We start from the raw sequence: 10,167 nt of genomic DNA on the forward strand, positions 1-10,167 counted from the left end.
CAGGTTTTATGGTACTTTAATCCTATGTCTTTAAAAAGACATTGTCCTCCCCTCATCTCCCCCAGGGATGCGTGATGCAGGAAAAATTAATAAGAATGAGCAAATCAATCGACAGTGAACAGTCCCTCTAATGAATTTCCTCGCTCCCAGCCTTCACCGGGGCCTCTTGAACATTAAATCAGAGAATGGTTAGTATGTGGTACTTTCGTTAATTAAGGGAAACTAAAGTGCCCTGGTGTCTGCAGCTGAGTAGTGAACTCAGCATGGAAGCCCATCGCCCAGGGCAGAGCTGGATCCGGGTACTTGCCCTCACTAGGCTCAGTGGGGCTGACTTCTCCTTCCTGGAGTGTGAAGTCCACTCGGTCAGCTCTGCCTCTGAGTTCAGCTTTGACTGCATCCAGGGACTGAGAAGTGTGTGGTACGAGCAGGCAGAGTTACCTGTGTCTCCTCTCGCTATGGCTGTCTCTTCCTCAAGCCTAAACCTCCCCTGTGGTACTAGGGTGTGGCTGGCTGTGGAGGGAGGAGTACAAATTGTTATCACTAGGAAGTAGGGGTGGGGGGGTGGGGACAGAAGCCTCTCATCTCCATTCATAAATTCACCCACCACATACATCTGCAGAGCACCTACTGTGTGCCAGGCTTCTCTCAGTCTGCACTCGATTAAAACCTATTGAATACATGAATAAACTCACCACCTTGCCCGCAAACCTGCTCCTCCAGCTAGGTTCCCTTTCACAGTGCTGGCACCACCACCCGCTTGGTGACCCCAGCCAGGAACATGGAGTCACCTCCTGGCTCCCAGTATCTTCCACCCATCCTCACAGCTGGTCAGGGCAGCATCCCTGGCCTGGGCAGCAGTGTCCTGAGTGGCCTCCGGCTCAAGCTTGACTCCTTGACTGATCCTGCGCACTAGAGCAGAGACCAGCTTTGAAACCCAAAGATGACCCTGTCACTCACTTTCCTTTGAAAACCCTCATGGCTTCCCATGGCTAGATAACATGTCGACTTTCCCGCCAGGTGTACAGCCTGTCCCTGCCTCCTCCCAGGCCTTGCCTCCCTTCCTCTCTCTTCCTCACACCATTCCTGGCATCCTCCATGCGTTTCCACAAACTCCATGCCCTTGCCGCTCCCAGGAACATTCCTCCTGCATCTCTACCTGGTTACCTCCTTCTCATCCAGTAGGATCCCATGTTCCTCCCGCCTGGCCTTTCCCTTCGGCTGAGCCGGGCGGAGTATAGTCAGAAGCCCTGACTTTGCGTCCTCGCTCCACTTCCTAGCTGAACATCTCTGGGCCACTATGTTTATTTATCAGGTGTGAAATTATAATAAGTGCCTGAGGGTCATTAGAAGCATTACATGAGATAATAACTATTGTGGGGGCCTTATCAACATTGTGGGTGCTTAATACTCTCTGTGATCTCTTGTCCTCTGCACTTCCACTTATTAGAGCACTTTTCCCCTGTTCTGTAGTTGCCTCCCCACCAGACTATGAGCTCCTACAGGGCAGGGAGTACCTCCTTCAATTCTCTGTCCCTACAACCTGCCTAGAGCCAGAACCTTACTTAGCCTCTAAAAACAAACAAACAAACAAAAAACCAATAAATGATCTGAGCAAATTAATTAACCAGGTGCCCACCAGAGGTCAGTCTTACACCCAGAGTAGAATCAACCCAAACCAAAGCTCTTGAATGGCCTGGTATCTGAGATCTGATCAAGGGAAGCATTGTGACTGTGTAACGGAGCAGCAGCCCTGCTGGATCCAGCAAGGAAGCTGAGTATTAGGGCTCATCAGGCATTGAGGTTGGGTTAGATGTACTCTCAGTTTGCCCCGTCTGGCTTGTTGTGTACTGGGTCCAAATGAGCGACATTGCTAAATCTCTCAGCTTCCACTTCATGTGAAACAAAAGGGCAACCCCACTGCCTCCTTTATAGGATTGTGTGACGCTTCAGTGGCATGTAAAGGCACCTGGCATAGACAGCGCCTGGCAGAGTAGAGCTTGATGTAAGTTTGTTGAATGGGTGGGTGCCCCCGAAATGCACTCCCTATGACCGAGTAAAGGCCTGCAAGCAGTGTCTGCACTAACTGACGCCCAGCTCCACCTCCCTGCTCACAGGGCCCTGCATCCAGCGTAATGTCATGAGTGCAGCGGGGCAACAGGGGCAGAGCTCACTAGGAATCGGACCTGTCTGCCTCTTTAGGCTCAGAATTTCAGGAATGGAAATAAGAGACCTAGAAGATTGCCCTTTCCCAGTCCCACCCCATACTGGGACACCCGGTACCAAGTTTCTCCTGGTTTAGAAGAATGGAGAAGCAAATGAGGAATGGATCTGTTCAAACACTGAGATGTCGCTTAACAGTCATTAGAGACCCCCACCCATTCACCCACCTACTCACTCCCGTTTCCCCATTTCATTAGAACTTTCACTACTGTGCAAAGTGCCAACAGTCTCCAAGCGTAGATGAAAGCTGCACTTTGGGGGACAGTCAGGGTCACCCCAGCCTTAGACAAATGGCATAGAAAGGAGGTCCTGGGAAGGGGAGATGAGGGGACTAAACAGAACCTGAATCCTCTGGAAGCAGTTTCAGGCCAACTCCAAGGTCAGACACTGAATAAAATCATCTCGATGCCTAGGTGAGATAACAGGATGCTAATGAGATGCCTGGGGTGTGCATTCACAAGACCGAGTGGACCTAAAAGTGTAATTTATGAGCAAGGTGATAGAAAGGTGGAACAGGAGGAGAGGGGATTGGCATTCTGTTTCTGTGTCGTGTCCTGCTGGATTGGAGTTACTCCCATCCATTGCAGACTCAAGACTAACAATAAGCATAGTGAACTCTCAGGTTTGAACCTCTGAAACCCCTGATGCTGAGATTGGCTTGAGCGGTGGTGTATTTTCGTAGAGTTTGGGGGACAATGCCAGTGGAAGCCTTGAAATGACATCTGACATGCACTTACTCCAGGCAGGAGGAACCAGAGTTTTCTCTGTAGGTCTGAAAGTTGCACGTTGTCACCCAGACAGGGGAAAACAAAAAGAAAACTAGAAATATTGTGGAGGGGACTTTTGCACCTGGCTGGGGGTTGACCAGATGACTAACTGGATCTCTTCCATCCCCAAGACCCTGTAAAACATTCAGCAGCAAGAGGATATTGATACAAAATTGATTTGCAAACAAGATGTGTGTTTATTTTAATTTTCAATAGAAATCAATTTACATATCAAAATTCACCCTTTCAAAGTATGCAATACAATGCTTTTTAGTACAGGAGTATTCACAAAGTTGTGCAACCATCACCACTATCTAATTCCAGAGTATTTCAAAACCTCCCCCACCAAAAAAAAATAATAATCCCATACGCATTAGCAGTTACTTCCTAGTCCTTCCCCAAGCCCCGGCAAGCGCTAATCTACCTGTCTCTATGGATTTGCCTATTCCGGATATTTCATATAAATGGGCTCATACAATATGTGGCCTTGAACGTCTGTCTTCTTTCATTTAGCATGTTTTCAAGGATCTTCCCTTTTGGTAGCATGTGTCAGTACTTTATTCCTTCTTTTCATGGCTGAATAGTACAAGGAATACTCCATGGAAACATTCTGTTTATTCAGTCAGTAGTGGATGGACATGTGAGTTGTTTTGAGCTTATTTTAAGGGAATGGTTACATACATGCATTCTTTGCCATTCCTTCCCTAAAATTAAAGAAAATCAGTAGCAAAACAACTGTTGGCTACTTAGAAAACGAAAAGCACCCTTGTCTTTCAGGTTCAGCCAATCAAGAACGGGGCCAAGATTTGGCATCCATCGAAACACCCATGTTTGAGGTGAGTTCATCCACTAAGTCAGCAGGTTAATCCATGGGGAAGTCCTTGGATCAGCAGGAAGAACTAAAAGTCCAGATCAGTGGTTTTTAATCTGTCTTCCTAAGTTTTCATGGAAGTTACTCAGGGCCTCCGAGGGGCTTAGGGCTGGGGCGCAGAGGGAGAGGACTGAGCCCTGCCCCGCACCCTTGCTTTAGAGAAGCTCTGGTTTTCATCGTTTCCTTAGTTGAGGTTCTAAGAGTTCACTTGGAACAAATAAAGGCACTAAAACACGTTCGGCGCCTACTGGTAGGTAGTAGTGGACACGCTGGCCTGGAGTCGGGTCTCATGGCGGCCATGCTTAGGAGTTCTTCTGTGGAACCTTGATGGTGACTGTCTTCACTTCCGTGTAGGCCTTAAGCCCATCCTCCCCCAGCTCCCTCCCATTGCCAGACTCTTTAAACCCTCCAAATGGCGTGTGGCAGGTGACGATGTTGTAGGTATTTACCCACACTGTCCCCGCCTGGAGAGCCTGTGTGAAGTACATGGCCTTGTCCAGGTCCTGGGTGAACACAGCAGCAGCCAAGCCGTACCTGGTGTTGTTGGCCCTCTCGATCACCTCCTCGATCTTCTTGAACTTGAACAGGGGCTGCACAGGTCCAAAGATCTCCTCCTTGGCGATCCTCATGTTGTCCTGCACACCACCAAAGACTGTAGGCTTGATAAAGAAACCACGATCCCCGAAACGCTCCCCACCGCACAGGAGTTTTGCCCCCTCCTTCTGGCCAAGCTGGATATAGCCCAGGATTCGTTCAAATTGCTCCTTGTCCACCTGGGGCCCCTGCTGGGTGTCCAGCTGAAAGGGGTTCCCCACTTTCCTCTGCTTCGCTTTCTCCACAGTTCTCTCGAGAAACTCGTCATAGATGGATTCTTCTACGAAGGTCCGGGACCCTGCACAGCAGCACTGGCCCATGTTGAAGAACAGGGCTTCGTGGCACTGCTCCACGGCGTGGCCCATGTCAGCGTCAGCCAACACAATACTCGGGCTCTTCCCGCCCAGCTCCAGGGTCACTCTCTTGAGGTTGGACTCGCCGGCTGCCTTCTGGATCAGGTGGCCCACCTCGGTGGAGCCAGTGAAGGCCACTTTGTCGATATCCATGTGGTGGGCGACGGCTGCCCCTGCTGTTGGGCCATAACCTGTGATGATGTTCACCACGCCGGGGGGAAAGCCCGCCTCCTTGATGAGGGAGGCCAAGTACAGGGCAGAAAGAGGGGTCTGCTCGGCGACCTTCATGACCACAGTATTGCCAGTGGCCAGCGCCGGGGCGAGCTTCCAGCCCTGCATGACCAAGGGGAAATTCCATGGGATTATCTGGCCACAGACACCAACAGGCTCATGCCGGGTGAAGCAAAAATGCTCACCATCCATGGGGATGGTCTTGCCATGCCACTTGTCAGCCCAACCAGCAAAATACCGGTACACCTTAATGACCTCATCCAGGTCCAAGACATAAGACTCCTGGAAAGGCTTCCCGTTATCCAAGGTCTCCAGGGAGGCCAAGTAGACGCGATCCCGCTCCACCAGGTCGGCAAGGCGGTTGAGCAGCCGGCCCCGCTCGGAGGCATCCATGCGGCGCCATGGAGACCCCAGGCGGAAGGCCTCGCGGGCTGCTTTCACCGCCCGGTCCACATCAGCCCAGTCTCCTTCAGCCACGTGGCCAATGACCTCTCCTGTGGTAGGGTTGACTGTCGGGAAGGTCTTCTTGCTGGCCGCATCTTGCCACTCATTGTTGATGAACAGCTGGTTGTAGCGGATGTCTGGGTTCTGGACAGGGCTCGGGAGAGCTGCTGCCGACGAGTACGGGGCGGTCCTGCCACGGAGGCAGCGAAGCCAGGGCACCAGGAAGCACAGCATGCTTACTACTCTGGAGAGGGACAGGAGGAACCAGGGGGAGCAGGTGAGAGGGGACCAACTGGTCCCCAAAGGCGCACCAGCTCAGATGTCCCAAGATTCTAGCATAAAGGGGTATCCTTGGAACAAACATGGATTGTAAGGTGTACAAAGACCCTGAAGAACTCTCTGGTCCAACTCCACCATGTCCCATCTGTCCGCTGGCTCATTCCCTCACCTCTTCCGGGTCTTTACTCAAATGTCACCACCTCAGCAAGGCCTTCCCTGACCACACTTTATAAAGCTGCAACTTTCTTCACTTCCAGCACCCTCTATCCCCCGTACTATGCTTTATTTTTCCTCATCTGACATACCAAATAGTATATTTACCCACTTATATGTTTATTGTCTGCCTCCTACTCCCCCTCCCCATAAAACATCAGCTCCATGAAGGCAGGAATTTGTTTTTCCAGCTTTGTTCATTGCTATGTCCCTGCTGCCTGGAATCATGCTTGCTACAGAGCAGCTGCTTAGTAGATAGTTATTAAATGATATACTCAGGAAACATTAAAATTTTCACAAAGGCTTTTTAATTGACCTAAGAAGGGAGTAGGAAACAGAGGAACTCAGAGACAGAGTTGTTCTCTTAGACAGGGCCTTGCTTCACTGCACCTCTGTGCCTCAGTTTCCTCACATGTGAAATGCCTCATGAAGTGATGCTGAATGGGGTCAAGCATATAAAAGCCTGGCACACTCCACCCAGGACATCAGAGCTGGCAGTACACTCAGAAACCAGCCTAGCCCAGCCTCCCAGGCACAGGTCTCAGCCTCCCAGGAGTGTAGCAGCTGGGAAAACAAGGGCCTATTTATTGTTGCCTACAACTCTGAAAACAGTGTAGACTTGATTAAAACAGCAATTGTAAAATTTAAACAGTATATGAAATGTATTTAATGAAATCTAAATGGTGTAGAAAGTTCCTAGTTGCACTGAAGCAGTCACTCTCCAGCCAGGATGGCAATCCCTCCACCTCTGCTCTCACTTGAGTCTTGCCACACCCAGCAGCAAAAGGGAATTGCACCTGCCCTACCTCCCCAACCCCACCCCATCTCCCCACCTTCTGCCCCTGGGCAGGGAGGGGAGCAAAGAACTCATCCAGAAAAGCACCCCATCCAGGTCCTCAACTCCGTAAAATCAATGCTGCCCAGGAAAGCTCTCTCTTGGGGGGAAGCTGAGCCAGCAGACCTATCAGGGGTGCACTCAGGTTCCCCTCTGCTCAGGGTTCTGCCCCATGCTGGGACAGAAGCACTCTTGGGTCCAATAGGCCTGGGTTTGAGGAAGGAGGGATCCCCGGGGAGGTGGGCATAAGGAGTCACCAATCCATGGGTGGGAGTGGAGGGGCTAATCGGGCAGGATGGGTGGTCACAGACCAAGGCTGGGAAATGCTTCATGCCCAGCTAAGGCGAGTCCTATTCTAGGGGCCTGGATGGGGTCTGTCCTGGCACCTCCACTGGCATATAGAAGATCACTGCTCACTGGTGCCCCAGGCTTTCCAGTTTGTAGGCGCTCTCCGCAGTTAACTCACGGAAACTCCTGGATTGATCAGAGCAGATGATGACCCCCATTCTGGAAGAAGGCTGGGGACCAGAGAGGTTCGGGGGCTCACTGAGGACACATAGCAAGTAAGAACAGGAGGGAGCCTTAGCCGGGGGGTCCCACAGCCCTAGTTTTGTGTGTCTTCCTGACTATGGGCAATTTCTTCCGTTCCCTGTATTAGTACCCACTGTGCCAAGGAGCAGACATTCTGGCTGACTGAGGACCAGGTGGCACCCACCTCACCCTTCCTGTGGGGAAGGGGCGCGCGTCCTGGCCTCTTGGCTACAGTCAGAGACCCTTGGCCGGAGTGGACTGGGTGGGCGGGAGCGTTGAGGTCCAGCTAACCGGGGAAAGCCTGGGGGGAGGAGAAGGGCGTTCTACGTCCTGGATGCCCAACAGGCGCCACCTCAGGACCCTGGTGCAGGAGGAGGGATGGGGAGCGTGGAGAGGGTCCTGTAGTGCACGCTGGGCAGAAAGGCCGGCCCCCAGATGGGAAAGCCAAGGCCTAGGAAGGAAACCTCCATCGCGCGGAAGGATCTGCGACCTGCCCCAGGGGTCTGAGGGGAGAAGGGCACTCGTTACCTGTGTCAGTCTCAGGCTCACGCTCAAGTGCAGATTCACGCTCTCCAAAGTCTAGTCCAGCCTCTCGCCTCGCTCAGTCCTGAGGTCAGCGGCCAAAGAGGCTCCGCCTGTGCGTGGGGCGCTGAGATCATTGGCCGCGGCCGCTCCGCCCTCCAGGGAGCGGTTCCGGGTTTCCCGCGGGGGGGGGGGGGCGGGGGGAGTGGCGGGGGCAGAGCCCCACCTTTCCCCCTGTCCCGTTGTCCCTGCACCGCCAGGGCATCGTGGCCTCCGCCAGAGCACTCTCCCTCGCAAGGCGCTCGTTTGGGAGCGGAAACAAAGACCTCGATGGGGGCAGGCGTTTCTCAGGTCACACAGCAGTCGGAGACTGGATCCTAGTTATATTTTGCATTTCTTCCTCCCGCATCATGCACCTTGTTAAATTGCCATCCATGAACGAGACTCTCCTTACCCTATTTTGGGCGTCCCTTCTGTTTTTTCTCTTGGTTCACTAATTTCTGACTGTCTTCCACCTTCACTGCTGTATTCCAGTTCCATTAAGAAGAGTTTATATTTGTGCATTTTTAAAATACTATTTTTTTGTCCTAAGGACAAAAAGAATATATGCATACTGTAGAAAGCTTGGAAAACAGAATAGGATGAAGAAATAAAGAGAAAAAATACCTTCAATCCTTTCACCCAAAAGTTGTCATTCATCTCTCTGGTACTTTTTCCGCTGAATTTTTCAAAAATGATTTTAACTGAAATAAAATTATATGATGATCCTTGTTTTGCTGCCTGCTCTTTTTTTTTTTTTTTTTTTTTTTTTTGCTTACCTTAGTGATTTATTATCAACCTTTCCTCATTTCACTAATTAATTACCAGACAACATCATTCTCCCTAAGGGGGCACAGAATTCCATGGTAGGGGGACTGTTGATGGATATTTAGACGGTCTGTTGTTGCTGTAAAGGCTGCTACTATGGACATGCTGAACAGGCATCTCACACTCCACCTCCACTGCACCCTCTTGGCCGGAGAGGAGAGGTCGGGAAGCTAAGATCTAAGTTTCCCAGGCTTGTTTGCCCCTAGAGTTCTGGCTGTGGACTAGGTGCTGCCAATTACCTCTACTAGATGTGGAAGGTGGAGGACCTGCCTGCCCCTTTGAGACATCACTGGCAAGGTAGCAGAAATGTGAGGATTTTCTGCAATAAGCCTTTTCAGTCCCTTCCCTCGCTTCCTGGGTGTGGGATGGCGTCTGTGGTTGCAGCTCTACTCCGGCTACCTGCTCTTTGAATCATGGCTGCAGGGGTGTGTCTTGCGCTAAACAGCTCCAGAGGTGGCTTCAGATAGTGACAAGGCTGGTGGGCCATGTCCATCTTGTTCTGGAAGTCAATCCTGAAGGACTACCCAAGCCCTACTTCTCTCGCTGGCCCTTCCAGCAGTTCCACCCGTCAGCGCCCAATTCTCTGTATTAAATCCCTACCTCTTCACATGTTTAGAGTGTTCACATTCTCCTGCTTCAACCTGACTGCTTCACATAGTTCTTTCCTTAAGCTACATCTCTGTGCAATCCTTTGGTACCATGTCATCCTTAGGATATGCAAAGTCCTTCTGCAAAATGTAGTTCTTCACCAATAACACTACGTCTTGCATCCTGCCACGTCTGTGCTCATGTTTTCTTCTGGTTTCCCCAGCATCCGTGTAATACCTCCCGCCTCCCCCACACCACGTAGCCAGCCGAGCACGCCTTGGTCATCTGGCACTCCATGGTGGATTGACGGAATGATTATTCGGTCAATCATTGACAGGCCTCTATAGAAGCAGTGAGTGAGTCCATGATGAAGTGTTCGTCTTCATGTGGTCAGACTGCATTGGAAAGTTCTGGAAGGTGAGAGAGGCCAGTGGCAGACAGGAACTGACCCCATGGGGGAGAAGTTGGAGGCTGTGTCCTGTGAGGAGCAGCTGAAGGAACTGGGGGTATCCTCCCCTTGGGACTCAAGAGACAGTTTGCACCCTCCAAATCTCTGAAAGGCAAAAGCAGATGTGGTCTGCAGGGTCCTAGACGGCAGAGCCAGACCAGTGAGGGGAAGTTACAAGGGGCAGAGGAGAACTTCCTGACAAGCGCAGCTGGCTAAGGATGGATGGGAGGGATTGCCTGGAAAGGTGGTGAGCCCCTCATGACTGCAGGAGTGCAGGAGGGATAGACGACCATTTGGCAAAATCCTGTAGAGGGGAATCCCAGAGAAGGGGTGACCTAGACCTAGCTGAGCAACGTAATTGTCTGGAGAGCTTCAAAAAGAAAAAAATTACAAGCTCCCTGTGT

At 51.3% G+C, this 10,167-nt stretch overlaps 1 protein-coding gene across 2 annotated transcripts; it reads right to left on the reverse strand.

Annotated features, from left to right (window-relative positions):
• Positions 1–3,160: 3,160 nt before the first annotated feature.
• On the reverse strand, positions 3,161–8,024 carry ALDH1B1 (aldehyde dehydrogenase 1 family member B1). 2 transcript variants are annotated; one of them, XM_074330742.2, is made up of 3 exons: positions 7,867–7,975; positions 7,523–7,639; positions 3,161–5,724 (listed from the first exon to the last, which is right to left on the reverse strand). In XM_074330742.2, the coding sequence occupies exon 3, from the start codon at positions 5,712–5,714 to the stop codon at positions 4,161–4,163; it is 1,554 nt and encodes a 517-aa protein (XP_074186843.2). In that variant the 5' UTR covers positions 5,715–5,724; positions 7,523–7,639; positions 7,867–7,975; the 3' UTR covers positions 3,161–4,160. The 2 variants fall into 2 exon arrangements, with proteins under 2 accessions (XP_074186843.2, XP_019584729.3); XM_019729170.3 differs by lacking the exon at positions 7,523–7,639 and having other exon boundaries at positions 7,867–8,024.
• Between the last annotated feature and the right edge of the window lie 2,143 nt (positions 8,025–10,167).

This window comes from Rhinolophus sinicus, chromosome 16 (genome assembly GCF_057876585.1).
Source record: "Rhinolophus sinicus isolate RSI-liver-muscle chromosome 16, RSI-T2T, whole genome shotgun sequence".
In the NCBI taxonomy this organism is placed as follows: Eukaryota; Metazoa; Chordata; class Mammalia; order Chiroptera; family Rhinolophidae; genus Rhinolophus; species Rhinolophus sinicus.

Coding starts and splice junctions, on each gene's coding strand:
- ALDH1B1 (XM_019729170.3), bottom strand. CDS start 5,714: ATGCTGTGCTTCCTGGTGCCCTGGCTTCGCTGCCTCCGTGGCAGGACC.